The sequence below is a fragment of the Bison bison genome, unplaced genomic scaffold (genome assembly GCF_000754665.1).
Source record: "Bison bison bison isolate TAMUID 2011002044 unplaced genomic scaffold, Bison_UMD1.0 scf7180017864371, whole genome shotgun sequence".
Taxonomy (NCBI): Eukaryota; Metazoa; Chordata; class Mammalia; order Artiodactyla; family Bovidae; genus Bison; species Bison bison.
The window spans coordinates 10,944,507-10,965,820 of NW_011494943.1; the positions used below are offsets into that span (position 1 = coordinate 10,944,507).

A 21,314-nucleotide genomic window follows, 5' to 3' on the forward strand; every position below is an offset into this window, starting at 1 on the left:
TTTTGTTTTTTCAATGAGACAGATTTTTATTTTATTTTTTGTTTATTTGGCTGTACCAGGCCTTAGCTGTAGTATGCAGGATCTTTAGTTGTAGCATGTGGGATCTAGTTCCCTGACCAGGGATTGAACCTGGGCCCCCTGCATTGGGAGCACAGAGTCTTAACCACTGAACCGCCAGGGAAAGCCCCATCCATATGGTTTGTAATGTCACCCTCATTCAGTACACCCATTCCCCAGGCCAGGGGCAGCTTCCTGAGATTTAAAGGCAAATCCAGTCTCCTGAATTCAAAAGAAACCCCGTTCTGCTTGCTCTGCTCCTGGTTGAGGGATTGACTTGATATCAACAAAAAGGATGGACAGCATCCTGCTGCTGGTCACAGGACACCTGGGCCAGAGCGAGTGTCATGACCTCTCTGAATTGGTCATTTCCTCCCTACTGCTGACTTGGGGAAGAGGGTTTAGATGGAAAGACCTCCTGGACAGGAAGCTGTGTCTCTCTGACCCCAGCCCTCCGTGGCCACCCTTCCCATCCAGGGTCCTGAGGCCGGGCCATGGCAGAGCTGTGCCGCACGGACTCCTCGCTGACCTCCCTGGATGAGGAGGTGTTGTGGGAGATGATGGAGGACCACCGCTGCAGGATTGTACGCAGCATCTTCCCCAGCCGTCTCACCCCCTACCTGCGCCAGGCCAAGGTGCTGGACCAGCTGGATGAGGAGGAGGTGCTGCACAGCCCCAGGTTCAACAACACAGCCATGAGAGTCGGTGAGGACCTGTGTCCCAGTCCACTGCAGAGCCGGCTTGGCGCAGGTGGTGCTGGAAAGGCCTGTGTGAGGGCAGGGGGTGAAGGACCTTGAGGTGACCTGAGGTCAGGTCATGGGACTGGGTTAGTGCCCCAGAAATGCCACCACAGATGACTACAGACTGGGTGGCTTAAAACTGCAGAAGCATCTTCTTTCACACCGTGGAGGCCAAAAGCCTGAAATCAAGGTGTCAGAAGGGCTGAACTCCCTCTGAAGGCTCTAGGGGAGAAAACCGTTGCCTTTTTCTGCTTCTGGTGGCCCCAGCAATCCTTGGTTTGTGGCTACATCACTGCAGTCTCTGCCTCTATCATCACATGTCCTTCTTTCTGTCTTTTCCTTTTTTGTCTAAGAATGTTTGTGATTGGATTTATGGCCTACCTGCATAACTCAGGAGGACCTCCTCTTGAGATCCTTACCTTAATTACATCTGCAAAGCCTTTTCTGAACAAGGTCCCATTGGCAGTTTCCAAGTGGACATAACTTTGGGGGCCACAACTCAACCCACTCCAGATGTCTTTGGAGCTGATTCTGATTGTCTGACTAGCTGTGTTTATTTGTTCAAAAACAGGAAAGCTTCATCATATGAAGTTGTTAGGAGAATGGAATGAGTTACTCTTTATCAGATACTCATCTCAAAGCCTGGGCCTTCAAAAACAGGCAGTAAGTGGTAGCTATCAATATGCTAGTATTTGTGCCTGTTGCCTAATGACCATTACATAGGGGAGAAATTAATTCAAGCTGAGAGTGATGGGATCTAGGTGGGCTCGGAAGGCCCGAGCCTCTCTGGGACTGGACCCTGGGCACTGCTACTTGCTTCTTTCCTCCCACCTGCTTTGTACATGTGTGTACACATGTGTCCACAACACACCTGGGAGAGGTCTGGAGAGCAACGATTATCCCTTTGAGTCTTTTATTCTCAACTCTTAGCACTTGGGTTGTAGCAGTTCCTCAACAAATATCAGCCTGACCCCTTTCGAGTCTGACCACCATCATGGAAGTAGTAAATTGACCCTGGAAAACTGCTTTGACCTCCTAATTCCTAGATGTGCAAGGATGACCACCACCCTGCTGTACTCTGCTTCCTTCATGGGAAGCCCAGCCAGTACCTGGCTAGCTAAGACTGTTCTCTCTCCCAAGGGTACTTGCTGGATTTGCTAAAGACTCGAGGCAAGAATGGGGCCATTGCCTTCCTGGAGAGCCTGAAGTTCCACAACCCTGATGTCTACACCCTGGTCACTGGGCTGCAGCCCAGCGTGGACTTCACAAACTTCAGTGGTGAGATCTGGTGATATAACCAGGGGTGAGGAGGTGTCCCTCCTTGACTGTAGGCTGTTCCAAACTGGGCAGACATTCCTGTCCCTGTGCTCCAACCACACCCCCCAGACTGTGGGGGGTGAGGAGATCCTCCACACAAACACTAACCCTAGTCAGGGTGGGTAGGCAGAATCCATGACCTTGGGCTATAAATGAAAAGCTTTGTTTCTAACTATCCAACACCAAGAGCAGACCCCTCACAGGGCATGAAACCTGCATCTGCGAGGCGCAGGCAAAGAGGTAGTGTGTCCTTTCCTAGAAAACCTTTACCTTGAGGTGCTTGAGGCAGAAGGGAACCGGTCCCCACTCGGTCCTGCCCAGTCCCGCCCAGATCTGGCTCTTGGGAGGGGCCAGTGGTGGGAAAAAGGAGAGGAGCTGCTAAGTAAAGACTTATACCGGCCAGGTGGGAGACGAAGTCTTGTTTATTAACTGAGTCATTTTAGGCTTCTCTAGAGGAGCTGTTGAGAGATTTAGGTATTTGAAGGGGCAGGGCGACATCACTCAAAACTGTTGGTAAGAAAGTGTTTCAGCCTATTTGTCATCACAGCCCCTATTTATGGGATTCAGGGTTCTGTTATACAGATTCATGTTCTTTGTTATGTTTTCCTTAGGATGACATGAGAATGAACATCGAGCAAGGTTCAGCTGATGGTGGCAGGGGATGGGGAGTTAGGTTTAAACAGCCAGGTCCCACAGGGAAGCCAAGAAAGGGGACAGAAATCACCTGTCATGCTATTTATTTAACCAAAATATTGAGTCCTATTGAGCCTGGAAGCATTTACGGTGACCCACAGATTAGGGTGGGGGCCCTGCTTGAGAGTGTGGGTGCAGGAAGCAAGACCCTGCAGGACGAGGAGCCCTTGGCCTACCTGCCCTGTCCCTCAGGGCTTATGGAGACGTCCAAGCTGACCGAGTGCCTGGCTGGAGCCATTGGGAGCCTGCAGGAGGAGCTGAGCCAGGAAAAGGGGCAGAAGGAGGCACTGCTGCGGCAGTGCCAGCAGCTGCAGGAGCGCCTGGACCAGGCCGAGGCCCGCGCTGAAGGCCTGCGTCAACTGGAGGCTGACCACAGCCGCATGAAGCGCGAGGTCAGTGCCCACTTCCACGAGGTGCTGAAGCTGAAGGACGAGATGCTGAGTCTCTCGCTGCACTACAGCAACGCGCTGCAGGAGAAGGAGCTGGCCACCACACGCTGCCGCAGCCTGCAGGAAGAGGTAACAGCTCGGGGTGCCCATCCTGACCTGCTGCTCCCCACTCTGGGCCTTCGCACTTGCTGGCCTATCTCCTGGAACCCCTACTCCCACTCCCTGCAACACCCCTGCAGGAAACTTCTCCGCCAGGGTCCCCTCGAATAGGCTATGTGGTCTCAAGTCCACCCTGCCTTGCAATCACCTGGTCTGTGAAGTGCCCACGATGGGGAGCCCTCCTCCCCGTCCTACCTCTGGGGGACTGTCTGGCTATTCTGGGAGTGGTGGCTGTTACGGAATAGTGGAACCACCCAGCCCTGCTCCCCTCCAACCGCATCAGTAACCAAAGGGACTTCTATTGTCTCCTTTATCTTTCTCAGCTGGTCCTGGATACAGATGGGAGAACAGGAATGTTACTAGTGAAGCCCCCTCAGACCCCAACAGTCTTTTACTCATATTTCTGTTGGGGATAATTATTGTATCTTCTTATTGATCTACAAGAGTTCTTTATGGAAGATAGTCATTCCTTGTCATTTTGGCATTTGCTTTTAACTATGGCATTGTTTGATTTTAGTTTTCTAAATTTTATTTGGAAAGAATTTTGAATTTACCCAAAAACATACAGATAAACATACAAATACAAATACATCCACATACCTTTTCTTTATCACTGTGCTCTCTCTCTTTTTCTCCCCATGCGTACACACACTTTTTCCTGAACTACTTGAGTTGAACGCATCATGGTCCTTTACCCCCAAACATTTTGATGTATATTTCCTAAAAATAGGATATTCTCTTATATAATTGTGGTGCAGTTGCCAACTTCATAAAATTACAGTCATATAATCCTTAAATCTACTGTATGTGTTCCAGTTTTATAGTTGACCTAAAGTACATTCTTTATGGCATTTTCCCTCTAGTCCAGGATCAGGTATTGTACCAAAATTGACAAAGTACTCTTACTATTACTCCCTGCAGCTGGGGGGTATGGGAGAGGTGTTTTAAGGCCAGCAAGCACCCTAGCTTCATGTTGACACCTCCCCCTGGACTTAGCCTGACCAGTGATTCTTGCCTGAGCACATCTTTACTCTGGTGGCTGCAAAATGATGAGCCCCATCTCCAGTGCTCCCCCTGGTGACCAGTTGGCCCTCAGCATCCTGACTGTGAGAGGTAGCCTTTCCTTTCCCCACTTGTGCATCTGTTATTGGCACAGATGCGTGGATTCCTATCTCCAATAATCTGTAACATGTTATTGTCTTTGGTTTGGTGCTCAAAGTGTCCTAGATTTGGCAGTGGGAACCCCTTCAATATGTTGTGTCCTGGGACATGACATGCCGTTGAGTTTTCTTAGCACTGACTTTCTTTGCATCATCACAAGATATTCCAGGATCATCTCATACCCACTCCACCTCAGCTCCAAAGTCAACCCTTTCTTCAAGGGGCCCCAGTTCCTTTCAGTGACCACTGGGCTCTAGGTGTGCTCATTGCTACTGGGGTGTCTTTGCTCCTCAGCCGTTTTAGCAGAGAGGACTAGGAAACATGCACATAGATACACAAGTACACACACCTACAGACATGCGTAGGCACATATGCATGCAGGTATGCATGGACACACACATGTGCAGAGTTTAGAAATCATGAGTTCACACCCAAACCTCTAATTCCGGTAGATCCCCCGGGGTTTCTTCTTGCTGCCTCCCACTTCACCTGACATGTTTAGCGGAATGTGGAAAGGCGGAGAAGCAGGGCCATGCTGGAGGAGGCTTAGTGGCCATTCATCCCTGGCTGCACTGGCTGTCAGATCCAAGAGCCGATGGCAAGGGCTCCTTTCTCTGTTCCTGGGGACCTCAGCTCAGTGATTTAACCCCTACACCTCCCAGTAAGATAAAGCTAAAATGCTTTTATCATCCTACAGGGACTATTCGTTAGATAAAACCCTTTATGGATTTTGAAATCTTGGGAGAGGGACCTTTTTGAGTATGAAAAGCATCATCACTAAGGAGAAAGGCTGAGGACCACACCCGGCTCCTGGTCTAGTGGAGAAACAGCAGTGACCTTCTCCTCTTCCTTCTCCTCTCTGGCAGCTGTATCTGATGAAGCAAGAGCTGCAGCGAGAGAAGATGTCTTCTTCCTGTGAGCGGGAATTTCGAGAGCGGTCCCTGAAGATGGCCAGCGACCTGGAGCCTGGAGACGAGGAGCTGAGCCGCCTGAAGGAGGAGAATGAGAGGCTCCGCTCCCTGACCTTCAGCCTGGTGGGTCCTGGTGCCCCCAAGGTTCAACTTCCTGCCCTGGTCTCCCCCCAAGGCTCAGCTTCCTTCCCTGGTGGCCAGCAGGTAGTGTCACTGGCCTTGGCCTGTGGCCTCCAGACTGTGGGATTTCTGACAGGTGGTTCCACTGAGGTGTAGCTAAGGTCTGGGTGAGATGAAACCTAGTGACTCGTCCTCACCACCCCTTCTCACACCCCTCCTTCCTGTTCTTTCCAGACCCCGTATGCTGGCAAAATTGAAAGCTATTGTGCATGTATTCAAAAGTCTTAGCTCGTTTGCTGCTGCTATGTTGTTTTGGAGTAAATAGAGGCTGATTATAATTGATGAGATTAGCTTTAAGGTTATGGAAGGGGGGAACTTTCTGCCTGCAAAATATTCCACCATCCTGCTCAGGCAGGCACGGGGGAGTGGGGAACTGTAAGATGCAGAGAAGTTCGTGTCGCCAGCACCCTGAAATTATGCAAATCATCTGCCTCTCCTCTGCAGTCCCTTTCGATCAATAAATACCTATTTTTTGAACTAGCCCTTCGACAGACATTCATGGGGTGTGGGTCACCCGGCCTGAACTGTGCCATCGTTCAGAAAAGTGAGCGTGAAGAGGGAATGCCTCAGCCCTTGATATTCGCCCTCCTGGAAGCCTCTGCCTTTGGATCTATTGGGAGCAGGCTGAAACTGCCAAAAAGAAGGAGGCACTATACTACCCTCAGAGGCTTTCAGCTTCCTGTACTTTGTCTTCTAGCCATGCTCACGTGGACCCGAAATGCATGTTCCCCATTTTGATTGCTGACCTTGCCTTTTTTCCTGCCTGACGTGCAGTAATAAAGCTAAATCCGTCCCCACACCCGGACTCGAAGCTTCCTGCCTCCTGTCCTGGGGACGAGATGATGGGGATGTTTCCCTGGGGCCTTTGGGGAGGTCAGGGTCCCTGGGCTGACATCTCTTTGTGCCAGGTGGAGAAGGACATTCTGGAACAGAATCTGGACGAGGCCTTGGAGAGCAGGCAGGAGCTGGTGGACCGCATCCACTCTCTGAGGGAGCGGGCGGTGGCCGCTGAGAGACAGCGAAAGCAGGTGACACAGCTGGGCCGTGTTTAGGGGCCGGGCTGCTTGGATGAGGAAGCAGATTCTTTAATCTATACTGAGCTTAAAACCAACTTTGCCCAAGAAATGCATTGGCCTGTTTGCTTATTCCTTTGTCAAACTAGACTGGACACCAATTCAGAATCCAATGCTAAAGGCCACGTCCACTTTGTGGGGTGATGAGAAAATAGGTCAGGCAAACAAGCGATTAAAACACAGAGTGATTTCCAGTGTGTGGGGGCCCCAGGGTGAGAGCCAGGGATTTATTTAGTTGCTGTAAAAAGCAAGGGGAGGATGAGAGAAAGGAGACAGTGGAAGAGAATGAGGTGGGCAGAGGGAAAATAGGTATGCCTTTTGGGACATGGAATAAACAAAATACAATTTGACATGCACGACCCATGCATATTTTGATGATCAAATTAAAATATAATCAACACAGTAACTCTAGATGCACCTGAAATCTAGCACTTAAGAAATGAGCGTCAATTCACCTTATTTCCTCTTGAGAACCACCTCCCTCACTTCTCCCCGAGGCTCCCCCACCCCCATCCTCAGCCCTACCCGCGGAGTCACTGACCTCCGTGGGCCATGTTTGTCCCCCTCCGTCCAGTACTGGGAAGAGAAGGAGCAGACCCTGCTCCAGTTCCAGAAAACCAAGGTGGACTGTGAAATCTACAAGGAGAAGATGAACGCCCTGCAGAGCCAAGTGGTCGAGCTGCAGAAGGAACGAGACCAGGTACCCGGCGGGAGGAGTGAGGGGCTGGCCTGGGTGCCGGGCTGAGGGGCTCCGAGGACCGAAGGTGCAGTCCCCGAGGGGTCTCAGGAGGGTTGGGAAGGCCACTCTGGGTGTGGCTTATTGCTGGCTAGCCAGGTCACCTGACCTCAATGGCAGCAGGTTCCAGACTTGAGGTCTCTCTCCTTGGTCCCCAGGATGTTTCTCAGCTCCCCGCCACTGTTACCTGTTGCCATGCCTGCTGTACATCATCTTCCCTCCTTTCATTTCTAGCAGGAGGTGTTTGTGTGCACCCCCTTATTGACTGTTACTGAAACTGCTCACTTTTACATGAATCATAAATGGTGGTAAGCCACAGAACAAGCTGTGTGTGTTGCACACCAGAGAGTCCAGGGTAAACACAGGCCAGAAACAGGGGCTTTCTCTGGCTGGACTCCTGCGACACACCCTCTTTATCCTCTGGACATTGATCTTTTCTGTCTTCCGTCTCGGCTCCCAGGCCTACTCGGCGAGGGATGGAGCCCAGATGGAGATTTCTCAGAACCTGACGGAGAAGGACGCCCTCCGCAGGAAGGTGTTTGAGCTGATGGACCAGGTCTGCGAGCTGCGCCAGCAGGTCCAGCGGCTGCGGGTGCAGGCCGACTCATCACCGGGGGTGAGCGCTGCTGGGGGTAGGATGCAGGTGTCAGGGCAGACCCGAGCCGGCCGCACGGGCCTGCTGGCACCACCGGATTCAGCTCTGTCCACAGTGCTGGCTCCTGTGAGGTGTAGTGTGATCAAAGGTTGATGGTATCCAGTGGGGTGGGCTGAGTCTGCTTCTGCATCTCTTTTTATGCTAATACTATGCAAGTCATAGAAGGGTTAGCTTGGTGGAAGGTTCTGGAACCTGGAATGTGCGGCACTCAATGAAGAAAGCAAGCTTAGGAAGCTGTGCAGGTAGTCACTTGGTCTAGTGGGTGATGTCTTCCTGGGATGCTTGAAAGTAAACTACCTGAGAGCTGAGTGATGGAAACGTAGGAAGCTGCATTCTCAAAGAACTAAAATTACTGTAAAACCTCTAATTATGGTCTTGCCAGCAGCTCCAGTTCCAGACACCTTGGTGGCTGGGCAAGACTCTAGAGGTGCCCAGGGACACCTGGGAAGCACAGCCAGACCCTCCCGTCCCTAAGAAGGGGTCCCAGCCGTTCTTCCCTCCCCCACTTGCCACATCAAACATGTTAAAAAATATATACATATGCATGGAAAAGAGACTGACGAATAGATAGCAAACTGCTGGCTGCTCTATTTCTGAGTGTGGGAGGATGGGTCAATTTTACTTTCTTCTCTAATTGGCCTATTCCTCCCCACCAATGTTCTTTGTGGACTATGTATAGATATACATATAGTATCTATTATTTGTATAACCAGGAGAGAATAACATGTATTATCCAAAGGGGATAAAATGCGGTCACCAAGCTGGTTGTTGCATGTCCCATTGGTGGCCAGCTCCCACAGCGCCAGGTGTCCCAGGCTGGGAGAAGGGGACATAAATGTTTTGCCTTGAAGCCCAGGAAAGGAAACCACTCAGGAAGCTGGAGATACAGGGGTTGCGACTCGGTAGAAACTCCAAGAGCAACCTAGGATATTCCCCGAATTAACCAGCCTGTCTGGGTCTTTGGCAGCCCAAGCAGGAGGTGGGGGCCAGGGAGCCCTGTCCGAAGGGGAAGCAGCGGCTGGTGCGTATGTTTGCCCTCTGCCCGCGGGATGACAGCAACGGCAGCTCCTCTGAGGTATGGCCGGTGCCTCCACCACTGCTGGGGCTGGACCAGACCTCGTCTATCAGGACAGAAGAGGGTCTGACACGTAGGAGATGCTTAAAGATGTTAAAGAAAGGCTTATCAAGTGAACAGGGGAGCTGCAGCTGGATCTACATATTTCACCTGCATCCTCCAGTTCCACGCTCTGCATCTTGCATGTTTCCACCCCGTCAGCACGTGACCCTCACTAGCCAACAACTTAGCCTCTCTGGCCTCGGTTGCTTTATATGTAAAGTGGGACAGTGCGTGTGCTCAGATGCTCAGTCACATCTGACTCTGTGTGGCCCCCGTGGACTGTAGCCCACCAGACCCCTCTGTCTATGGGATTCACCAGGCAAGGATACTGGAATAGATTGCCATTTCCTTCTCTAGGGGATCTTCCTGGCCCAGGGATCAAACCTGTATCTCTTATGTCTCCTGCATTGGCAGGCACATTACTTACCACTAGCACCACCTGGGACACCCCAAAGTGGGACAGTGCTACCCACCAGAGAGATTTATCATTAAGAGCTAAGTGATACAGGTGACTTCCTTGGTGGTCCAGTGCTTAAGATTCTGCACTTCCACTGCAGGGGGGTGTGGACTCAGATTCCATATGTGAAAGGGTGGCCAAAAAACTTAAAAAATAAAGAACGAAGCAACGTAAAATCTAGAAGTAGCTAATAGAGTACCCAACACAGAGTAGGTGCTCAAGTAATGTGGCTTGGCTCTTTGCTCCTCCTTCCCCTCCTCTGGCCTCCTCTACCCTGTCAGTGGGAGGCTGTGGCTTATTATCATTACACTCTACACAGTAGAGGCAATAGGGATAGTGTCCCAGGGGATCCCCATGAGAGCCCCGTGGTGACTTCTGCTGTGTCCTCCCCCAGTCTCAGCTCTGGTCTGACCTGAGTGCCACATCCAGCCGAGAGCTGGTGGACAGCTTCCGCTCCAGCAGCCCTGCGCCTCCCAGCCAGCAATCCCTGTGCAAGCGGGCCACAGAGGACTTCTGGGAAGACCCATGCTCTTCCAGGTAGAGTGGGGCTGTGGACAGGATCAGGTGGCTCCAGCTGCCCGTGGCTCCCTGGGACACTGACTTCCATCTTCTTATGCTTTGCAGCGGCTGCCCAGAAATCCTGGAGGTGGACCAGGGAGGCTCCCTGGTTGCTAAGAAGAGCAATGCAGACTTGGATTTTGAGATTGTAGACCGGGCAGGTGAGTGTACCCCCAAACCTCTGCAGCCACCCCACCACCCCTAGCTGGGCTGGCAGAGCCAGGAAGGAGAAGACAGGGATTTTCAGGGAGGCAGGTGATACACCCCAGGGGAGGGGCAGAGAGGAGTGAACCTGACTCCTGCCCTAACCTGAGCTTCTGGGAAAATCCAGACAGCCTGGCAGTTCAAACCAGTGTCCAGATGTGCTGTGTTTACTGACTTTCCTTTTGTTTTCACCTGGAGGCTAAAGGAGTTGCATTCACCTCCACATCCAGCTCAGCATAAAGTTCAGATAGCTCCAGACACACACGTCCTCTCTCTGTCCTTCCCTGCTCTGACCCACGGACACTTGGGCCTCCCAGTGATACCAGAGGGCAACCGGCTTCCATCCTCACTGCTCCTCGCTGAGGTGCCTGCTGGGAACATTTCTGCCGCATGCTGGCACCTGAGACATTCCCATTTCTCCTGTGGCTTATTCCTCATATTTGTCACTTAACTGGTCCTGTCTCCTTCTCAAGGCACAGGCCCCTCACGGGCCTTGCCCCCCGCCTTGGGCCTTGCACAGAGCGGGAGCTTAGCATCTTGTCTGAATTTCACCTCACGGCCTCCAGGGAGTGCGTGTATCCCCACGCTGTCACCTGGCAGTCCCTTCAGGACTGATGGCCTCAGGCTTTCTGTGGGTCACGTGACCAGAAACCTTGCCTCTTACAAATTCATTGCCATTTTTATTTATAACAGAGGCTCCACCCCAGATATAACCAACCTGGATGTGAGATCACAAACAGGATGAGTCAATGCTCTTTTTTTTTCCTTTTGTCATGACTGTGCACCAAGTCCTGGTTTATCAAATACATTGGGAGTGTATAATTTCACTTGGCTTTGACTGTGAGCACGAGTGTATGTTTATCTGTGAGCTGGGCACAGGCTGCCTGCAACTGGCGACCACTAGCTGTCTGAGAGGCCGCTGGTTCTCTGAGCAGCTCAGGAGGCAAGAAGGGCAGCCTTACGTGCAGGGAGGCTGACACCTGGGCTAGGGGCAGCCCATCTGCCTCAGATGGGCTTGGGGAGACTCTGAGGACATTTAGCCCTGCAGATTGCCAACTCAGAGTCCTGCTGTGGCCAGCTGGGGAGCAGGGTGCCCTGGGAGTCAGGAGGCAGCCAATGACCAGTGCCAGTGGTGGCTGCCACACAGAAATACAGGCCCAGAGTTATGCCAGATTTGATTTCTCAAGTGAAGACAGAAATCCAGATTCCAGATTCCCTATTTTGTAAAATGCTAGCAACTCAAATACTGCGAAAGGACACAATGTAGATTAAACCCTGACAAATGCATCTCCCCACCAGCCTCCTCTGTTTTAGCAGAGGTGAATCAAGGTTCTGGGCATCAAGGAAGGGAGGGGCAAGAGAAGGTTCTGCCTCAGCAAAACACAGAACAAGTGGGGGTGCCCGCGGCAGGGGCAGAGGTGACACTGAGGCTGCACGGGTGAGCCAAAACTCCTTCTGAAGCGGGGTGACCTTGAGGGCTGGCCCAGCTCCATACCTGAGCCCCTGGCTTCCTCCTAGACCTCCCTGAATCTGAGAACAGCCTGCAGCCGTCTTCTGGGGACCTCTATCTCTCCGCCAGGTGAGCAGAGGGCTGGGGCTAGCAGGTGGCAGAGCAGAGTGAGGACTGTGTTCTCACTGTCAGCCTGTTTGAGGCTTGGGAAGGAGAATTCCAGAATGCTGGGACTAGAGGGGACCCAGGGGGAGACCCAAGCTCCTGCTCAAGGACACCTGAGCTCCGGCCCCTCCCTTCCTGCAGCTGCTTCCCAGTGAGGCGGAGGCCGGCCCGCAAGATCCTGAGCCAGGTCACCGTGCTGGCCTTCCAGGGGGATGCGCTGCTGGAGCAGATAAGTGTTATTGGCGGGAACCTCACGGGCATCTTCATTCATCGGGTCACCCTGGGCTCTGCGGCAGATGAGATGGCTTTGCGCTCCGGCACCCAGATTGTCATGGTGAGTGTGGCACCGGCCCCTCGAGCCCCGAGCATCCTCTTGAGGGTAGGGTCAGCGTGAGGGGCAGGTAACCCAGGCAGCCATGGATTCAACTTGACAAAAATGGATTACTGGATTGGTCCACGCTCTTTTCTTGGGCTGACATAAAACAGAGTAACACAATGACTAGAGAGACTGTCCTGGTGACTCTCATCAAAACCCTGTGCCCTTCTCCACCCTGACATCTTTGAACTCGAGGGTGACCTACAAGCTGTTGAAGGCTGGACTATGCACCAGCTAAGCGGGCTTTGGGGATGAAGCAATCTTGGCCCAGGAATCTTCTGATAGAGATTACGAAAGATTCTGATGTGGGCTTTTTTTTTTTTTTTTAATTGTAATAATCTTACTGTCACTTCATGTGTATGTGTTAAAATACACATACTAAAATTCACAATTTTAACCCTTGGGGACACACAAAAAATTTTTTTACTATAAAATATCCATTAAACTGCAGAAAACAAAAATGTACAACCTAATTATTATTAAGTGAGCACATGGACAGGAAGGTCACTTTGATGTTACCTAAAAACATCACTGATTCAATGGACATGAACTTGGGCAAGCTCCAGGAGATGGTGAGGGATAGCAAAGCCCAGCATGCTGTAGTCCATGGGGTCACAAAGAGTCAGACACGACTTGGCGACTGAACAGCAGCAACAACAAAAGCAGAATTATTAAGCATCAGGCCTTTTAAGATTAGCAGGAAATTTGAAAAACAGGCATCACCAATTCCTTCCAGGGTAGGGGGGTGTAGAGGGGGTGCAGGGCTGAGAGGGGGAGGGAGGGGCTGCACTGTCAATCAGGATTCCACGGACCCCACGGCTTCTCCCCACTATCCATGGGCTGAGCTGAGTTCTCCTCTGTCTCGAATGATCACACACAGAGCTCCTGACGTAAGCATCAGCCCACCCAACACAAAAGCCCTTCGTCACACTTCTAACAGTCCTGGTGAGATTCTCAATTGTCAGCTCACATTGTGGTTAAAGCAACAGATCCCCTTTATGAGACAGTCCTGATACTTGAATAGGGCCAATTCCGTTCTAATAGCATTAAAAACATCTCTGTTTTTCTCATTGTAAACATATCTACTCTCCTAAACCAAAACAACACTGGGAACAAATGGATAAGAGTGGATAAGAGCCCTGTGGATTTCACAGCTGGGGAAGGGTGACATGAGGGGTGCCCTGGCATCTGGTGGGTGGATGTCAGAGAGGTGCGAAACATCCTGCAGGGCCCAGGACGGCCCCAGATGTCCTCAGTCCCAAGCTGAGGACTCTGCTCCAGAATGCTCTAGAATGGAGCATATTGGAGAGCGGAAACTAGGCGCCCAGTGGCGATCTAAGTACCTGATCCGGGGTGGGAATGTGTGTAGCCTGGAGACCCTGCATCAGGGTGTCCTGACACAGGGCTCTGATAGGGGCAGATGGGTGTCTGGGAAGCAGTGAGTCTCCTGCAGGGCACATGCCTGCACTCAGACCGCAGCTGCAGAAACCTGGTCAACAGAAGTAACCCTCATGATCTTCCATCAGGTGGATTACGAGGCAACTGAGCCCTCGTCCAAGGCTGTCCTGGAGGGCATGACCCTGGAGCGGGCCGTCGGACTTCTCCAGAGGGTGAATGGCTTCTGCTGTCTGTCAGTGAAGGTCAACATGGAGGGTACACACTCCCCTATCCTCTCCACCCTCCCCCAGAGGCCACCGATGCCAACGCTCCCAGCTCACTGCAGAGCCAGGCTGCGCCCCAAGTCCACAGTGGCCCCCAAAGCAGAACTGTCCTCACGGGGCGTCACGGCCTTGGGCTTACCTGTTCCCATGTCCTCTTTGATCAGGTTATAAGAAGCTGGTCCAGGACCTGGAGGCCAAAGTGGCCACGTCAGGGGACTCCTTCTACATCCGGGTCAATCTGGCCCTGGAGGGGCGGGCGGAGGGAGAGCTTCAGGTGCGCTGCAACGACATCCTGCATGTCACAGACACCCTGTTCCAGGGCAGCAGCTGCTGGCACGCCCACCGTGTTGGCCCCTACAGCACCAAGGGCACCAAGCATGGCACCATCCCCAACTACACACGGTGAGCAGTCGTCCTGGCCTCCCACACCCGAGAGAGAGCCCAGGAACCTGCCCGGGGGAGAGGAGGGGACACTGCCTGGCCTTGCTTAGCCAGGAGGTCCCCTCCTGCCCTGGAGAGACAGCCTTCCCGAGGCTCCCTTCACTGCCCAGGGATATGGGGTGGGGCACCTCCAAGAAGTGGAATCTCCAATGTGCGACCCGCCAGGTTCACTGCTTAGATGGGCTTCCTTTGTGAAAAGGGATGGACCTGAGTCCTAGAGCATTCTAGGGTATGTGGGACCAGTTTCTCATCCTCAGCACTATGGATGTTTGGGGCTGGCTCATCGTTTGTTGTGGGGGACCGTCCTGGGCACTTTGGAGTGCTGAGCAGCATCTCAGCCTCCACCCCTGGATGCCAGTAGTGCCCCTGGCGCCCCACCCCTGCTAGTGCTGACAACCTAAAATCTCTCCAGACATTGCCAGTGTCCCCTGGGGGAAGGTGACCCATCGTGCAGGTGTGTCCAGGACTATCAGAAAGCCCCGTGTCCTGGGGAACCCCCTCAGTCCCGGGCCAACTGGGACAGCCAGTCACCCTTCCTGGGAGCAACAGTTCCCCTGCTCAGAATCACGCTCTGTAGTAGATCAACCATAAGGCACCAAGCATGGTGTCTCGTCCAGCTCCTCTCAAGCCTCACTGCAAATTCTGCCACCTGGAGATCAGACTCAGCAGATGCAGGGAGAGGCCTGAGACTCTGCATTTCCAGGCCCTCTCTGGGTGGTGCCAGGCTGAAATCCTCAGGCCACACTGGGACTAGTGAGGTCCTGGAGTGATGGCCTCCACCCCACTCAGACTGTGTTGCCTGGACCCTCCCTCAGAACAATTCAGTTAGCATCTCCAGGGGCGGGCTGGGGCTCTGCAGGTGTTTAAGAACACCAGGGGACTACTGGGCTGCTGGGGTGAATGACCGTGGTGGGGGAAGTGGGGATGTCCCAGAGCACTGTGCAGGGGCCCACCTCTCCCGTCCAGCCCTCCCTGCAGCTGGGCTGGGGTTGTTCTCCTCCACACAGGGCTCAGCAGCTGCTCATCGCCCTCCTCCAGGACATGGCTCATCAGAGCACCGTGACCCGCAAGGTGAGGTGGGGAGCTCACCCGGTCAGTCCAGGTCCTAGACAGGGGATCCCCCTTGGGTGAGCTCTGCCTCTCCCCCGACTGGCCTTCCTTCTCTCCCAACTCACATCATCCTGAGGGAGAGGCCCAGTCAACCCCTCCTTCCATCTGCAAAATCATAGCCCTACCTGGGGTGGGCTGGAAAACTGTGGGCACTGACTGAGGGTCCCACGTGGAGAGTGTAGGCTGCTGACCTGAGGTGGGCTGACCTGGTGTGTCTCTTCCCCGCCGTTCAAACCTTCACTTGGGTCTGCATACTGCCCAGCCTGCAAGATCTATTATGTGCAGATATATTGTGTATGCTCCCTGCCTCTTGCTCCCAGGTCACCCCATTTGCCCACTATGTGCACCCCACTCTTATTCCCCACTGAGGCTGGGCACCATTAGGTTGCCCCGACACAGAACACTCAGCTGCCCCTGAGCAAGGCACTAGGGCAGCCCCCGGGATCATGGCAGGGCTAGCCTGGGGGAACCCTACTTTTCCTTCCTGCCTCCCACTCCCTGCCTTCCGTAGGGAGGGCTCAGCCTGAGGACTCTCTTTGGCCACCCCTCATCTCCCATCCTCTGCCATGGGGCCTGGGCCTCCTGATTGTTCAGTGGGCGCAGCCTGGGGCCAGAGATCACCCTGAATTTGGGGGGGGGGGCAGGCCTCCAGCACTGTTTGACGTTCCTTCTCCCTCATCCAGCAGTCGTCTGGGGGAGCCCAGAAGTTGGTCCGCATTGTCAGTATGGACAGAACCAAGGCCAGCCCTCTGTGGTCAAGCTTTGAAGGGAGCCAGTCGGACCCGAGCCGGGTAGAAGGTGAGGTGGGTGGAGCTGGTGGAGGGTCTTCAGGGGCCACAGTGGTTGGGCAGCTTGGTCAGGATACCACCACTCATCTAGGCCAGAATCTGTTTTAAGAATCATAATGGATGTCTATGTGCCCTTCTGGAAAGCAGTTGTTACACACTCTTAGTGACCTTTAACTGATGCTCCTACTTCTGTAACCTACCCCAAAAGATGGTCCGAAGCCCCTGGTACAGTCATCTGGACAGCAGTCCTTTTAGAATAGTAAAGTCTAAATACTCTCCAAATGCCCAACACTCCACAAACCAGTGGGCCCTCAGACAGCTGCTGTTTTTAAAAGTCCCAGGGAATATAGCAGTTGGGGTGGGGGACAGTGGTTGTGACAGGGGCCAGCACAGCACAGACCCCTGCGCAGGTAAAACTGTGTGATGAGATAAGCAGAAGTGAATTTAGAGAAAGGTAAACCATTTTGAGTTTATTTTCTTGAAAAGTGCTTTGAGTGCCCGTGTCCTTAGTCACTTCAGTCATGTCTGACTCTTTGCGACTCTATGGCCCCCAGGCTCCTCAGTCCACAGGCAAGAAAAGTGGAGTGGGTTGCCATGCCCTCTTCCAGGGGATCCTCCCAATCCAACCTGCATCTAATATTACTGAAATGACCAGGAGAGGAGAGAGGGAAGGAGGGAAGGACTGGGATCATGTGTCCCTGAGGATGAGGCTAAGGAAGAAGACACAGGAAGCTTCCAGACTGTTTGGAAGGATAAACTCAGGTTTTCTATCCTCCCTGTGAGCCAGACAGGGAAAAGAGTTTAAGCTGCAGCCTATAAAGGTGATCCTAGAGAAGCAGGACATCTAATCAGCAAGTACAAAGAAACCAGCCAGGGCAGGTGTGGAGGCCATGGTGCATCGTGCAGGAGCCCGGTGTACCCGCGTTACTTCAGGGGCTGGGCTGCAGCAGCGAGCAAAGCAGACACAGGCCGTCCTGGGGGCGGGGGCTGCTGCAGCCCGGCGCCCAGCCCACTTGCGGCTCCTTCCTCCCACAGACCCCTCCACTGTGTGCTTTTGGACCGAGAGCTGCTTCACCCTGGTGCCCTACACCCTGGTGCACCCCCACAGGCCCAGCCGGCCCCGGCCTGTGCTGTTCGTGCCCAGGGTGGTTGGGAAGATCCTGATTGAGAAGCTGTGCCTCTTCCAAGGGTTTAAGAAATGCCCAGCAGGTACGCTCTCACCTGGGAGTCCCACCTGACTGTCAGGTGGCGAGGCGAGGCCTTGGCAGAATGCTGTATCTGCTTTCAAGGGGGTGGATGACAGAGGAGTGGCCAAAACAAAGGACCACAAACCAGGGGGCTTAAAACAGCAGAGATGTATTCTCTTAGTGTTCTGAAGGCTGGAAGTCTGAAGTTAAAATGTCTCCACAGGCTGCCCTTTCTCCAAAGGCTGCGGTGGAGGGCATCCTTCCTGCCTCTGCCTGCTCTGGTGGCTGATGGTGGCTTGTGACTCTAACACTGATCTCTGCCTCCTCATCTGTGTGTCCCTCTGCCTTCACATTACTTTCTTATGAGGAGCCAGTCATTGAATTTCAGACCACCCTACTCCAGTACAACCTCCTCTTAACTAACAGCATCTGCAAAGATCTTATTTCCAAATAAGGTGAAAATCTGAGGTTTCAGATGGCCATGGATTTGGGATGGGGGAGGGGTGGGGCAAAGCACAGCTCTGCTGGCAGCTAGGTTTGTACTTCATGGAGTCATACAACCAAAGGGCTCCATCCACCTACCCAAAGCCACTCAATATAGAGCCATTGAGATGAACTGGCCAGTGGGAATCCTGGGTCCCAGTGGCCCTGCTCTGCAGGAAAGGTGGCTCAGCTGGCTGGAGGGCAGGAGTTAGCTCCTTGGCACTTTCTTCCGTCCAGAGAGTCGGGTTACAATGTGAGGGTGAACAGGGCCCTGTTCTTTTCTCCTGGAGTTCACAGAGGGGACAGAGGGGAGCAAGTGTGGGCCACACAGTTCCTCCAGTGAGCACCAGCTGTGTGTCAGGCTCTGTGCAGAGGGTTGCAGGCCCTGGGTGTCTAGTCTGCGCCTCTGGAGACAGACACCTAAACACGTGGCAGGCTGACTTGTCTAAGCTCCACAAGTGGCCCAGAGGGGAATTCTTTGGAGAGGGGTAGGGGTGAGGGTGGGGATGACAGGCAGGCGTTTGTAAGCAGAACAAGGCAGTCCAGGCTGCCTTGCAAAATGTGCAAAGTGCTGAAGTAGGACGGGGAGGAGGCGGTGGGTGCCTGGAAGTGCCGTGGGCTAGGGGATGGGATCAGGCCTGATCTTTGAATGCCTGTTTTGAAAGCAGAATAGAAGACAGATTGGAGAAGCTAAAGACCACTGGAACACTCGGGGCCAGAGGTGGTACAGCAAAGCCACAGCAGGGAAGAGAGGGTAGTCCCAAGAGCTGTCTGCAGGGTCTGGTGGTGCTCTGGAGGGTGGAAGCTAGCAGGATGGCACATACGATTCTCACTTGGGAGAGTGGGTGCTATTCAGGAAGAAGGGAAATGTAGGGGTGTGTTCTAACATGTTTATACAGGGCAGGAGTTCTCAGCCTGGGCATGACATTCAGGGTCCTTCTCTATTGTGGGCTGTCCTGTGCATCACAGATGGGTAAGATACCTGGGCCTCAACCCACTCCATGCCAGGAGCAGAGCCCCTCCCCCAAAGCTGTGACAGTCAGAAATGTCTCCAGACATTGCCAAGTGTCCCTTGGGGGCGAAATTGCCCCTGGTTGAGAACCACTGATTTAAGGGCTTGAAGGGATTTTTGGGTGTAAGAAGTTGCATATGTAAGTTTGGGGCTTGGGAAGTGATGGGAGAGGGGTTTATCTACATCTGTCTATCCTTCCTTCTTTCCCTCCATCCTTCCTTCCACCCAACCTTCCATCCATCCACTCACATCCTGGCATTGACTGGGTACCCGCTGTGTCTGAGTTTAGGGTGAATGTGCAGGGCACAGACTCCTCCAAGCAGACAGAGCAGGGTCAGGTTTATAAAGAGGAAACCCTAGCAAGAGCTTTCCCTAGAGCTCACAGGGGTCTGTGGGGGTGGGGGGTGTTCAGCACGGGCTCTTGAGGGAGCAGCTGGGTGTGTGACATCCCCATCAACTGTCACCTTCAGAGTACTTGAGCCAGGAGGAGTATGACACCTCCAGCCAGAGAGGGGACATCATCCAGGAAAGAGAGGCATCCGGTGGCCTCTACTGTGTCACCCGCAGAGCAGTTGAGTCCCTCATGGGAAAGGTAAGGGGTTGGGTGGGGGTTGGGAGGAACTCCATCTCCAGAGGAGGGCGGGGGGAGAAGGCAGGAAGGGCCAACCTCCAGAGACCCCTGGAGCACCCAGGATTGGTGCTTAGCTCATCTCTGGCTCCATCACAGAAAGATCAAACCCTGTTTCTGCCATGTGAGGTCCATGTGACCTTGAGCAAGACTTAACTTCCCTGAATCTGTTTCCTTGACACAGATGTTTAGTAAACATTTGTTAAATGAATGAATAAAATGGAGATAACACTCCATGTTTTAAGGTTCAGACAAATATATGAAAAGCTCACGGAGAATGATAAAATTTTCTGTTGATACAAAGCAGTTAGGAACAGCTATGATCCAGAGGCCCAGTGGCCCCATCTCCTTCTAACCCCCAAAGAGGCTGATGGAGCCACCAACTCCTAGGGTTTGAGCTCCACACAAAGCCTCCCTCAATCCCAGTGGCCTCTGATTTTTAATTCAGAAGTGAAAAGTCAAATGGATGGAAACTTTTAAAACTGTACAGAAAACATGCTCATATACAAAGGGGCATGCCCAAATTCTTTCCCCATCTCCTTTGCAAACTTCAGTCCTGCCTGTATGCTTCTCTCCATGTTTCCCCTGAGTGTGGGCTCCCCTCGTGTCCTCTGAGGCTAAGGCTCACTTCTCTCCCCACGTCCCCCAGAACACCCACGCCCTCCTGGACATCCAGCTGGACAGTGTCTGTGTCCTGCACAGGATGGAGATTTTCCCCATCATTATCCATGTCTCCATCAATGAGAAGGTGGCAAAGAAATTCAAGTAGGTGCACCCCTGGGGGCCAGTGGTGGGGTTTGAACAGGCTCTGGAACTCCCCGTGAGGCCCACGGTGAACATGTCCGGAGCCTGTGTTGGGGTTTCCAGGATCTCACCCTGTGCCAGCCCCAGAGTGTCACAGATCAGTTCCCCCGCAACATCCAGGACAAAGGTCCTGCAACCAGCCCCCAGGAGTAACCCAGAGGACAGTAAGGTGAGACCCTAGAACCTGACCTTGGCTAAGTCCATACATTTCCTGGGGTACAGTTAACAGTCCAACCATGTTAGGTGAGGACAGAGACTGAAAAACACTACTTGGTTCATAACTGGGACAAACCCAGATGTCCTGCTGCTTCCTTTATAATTTGAGAACTGAACTTGTAAACTAGACCACCTTCCATTAGTACAACATCATCTAGGGCCCCAATTGTATTTTCTTCATGAGGGGCTGGGTTACCTCTAATCAGGCCACCCATGTCTAGGGCATCTAGACAGCTGTTGCATCATCGGTCCACCCAGGCCCCTAGAATTCCAAGCTGGCAGCTGATTTCTGGGGCTCTGTGTCGGGAGACAGGTGCAAAACTCTCCCTAAGCCACCCTCCCATCTCCGGCCCTGGCAGGAAGGCTCTGCAGCGGCTAGGTACCACAGAGGACCAGCTCCTGGAGGCCGCCAGGCAGGAGGAGGCTGAGCTGGATAAAGTGCCCTGTCTATATAGCAGCCTGGCCCCCGAAAGCTGGAGTGACCTGGATGCCCTGCTCGGCTGCGTCCGCCTGGCCATCACGGATGAGCAAAGGAAGGTCGTGTGGACAGAGTAGAGGCCTTGCTGATGGCCCCTGTGTCATGAAC

General features: G+C 53.0%; 1 protein-coding gene across 2 annotated transcripts; it reads left to right on the plus strand.

Moving 5' to 3' along the window:
• The first annotated feature begins 551 nt into the window (after positions 1-551).
• On the plus strand, positions 552-21,305 carry CARD14 (caspase recruitment domain family, member 14). 2 transcript variants are annotated; one of them, XM_010856290.1, is made up of 20 exons: positions 552-762; positions 1,938-2,075; positions 3,000-3,325; positions 5,383-5,550; positions 6,516-6,635; positions 7,255-7,380; positions 7,877-8,041; positions 9,045-9,146; positions 10,040-10,182; positions 10,270-10,364; positions 11,926-11,986; positions 12,164-12,356; positions 13,925-14,051; positions 14,224-14,461; positions 15,508-15,571; positions 16,294-16,417; positions 17,434-17,607; positions 19,551-19,672; positions 20,358-20,473; positions 21,088-21,305. In XM_010856290.1, the coding sequence occupies exons 1-20, from the start codon at positions 552-554 to the stop codon at positions 21,281-21,283; spliced, it is 3,009 nt and encodes a 1,002-aa protein (XP_010854592.1). In that variant the 3' UTR covers positions 21,284-21,305. The 2 variants fall into 2 exon arrangements, with proteins under 2 accessions (XP_010854592.1, XP_010854593.1); XM_010856291.1 differs by having other exon boundaries at positions 7,877-8,032; positions 9,039-9,146; positions 16,297-16,408.
• Positions 21,306-21,314: the final 9 nt, after the last annotated feature.

What these genes read in the sequence shown, in the direction of transcription:
- CARD14 (XM_010856290.1), top strand. Translation starts at nt 552, where the DNA reads ATGGCAGAGCTGTGCCGCACGGACTCCTCGCTGACCTCCCTGGATGAG. An exon ending in CCGGCACCCAGATTGTCATG is followed by an intron (nt 12,357 to 13,924) that starts GTGAGTGTGGCA and finishes ATCTTCCATCAG; the next exon opens with GTGGATTACGAGGCAACTGA. An exon ending in ACCATCCCCAACTACACACG is followed by an intron (nt 14,462 to 15,507) that starts GTGAGCAGTCGT and finishes TCCTCCACACAG; the next exon opens with GGCTCAGCAGCTGCTCATCG.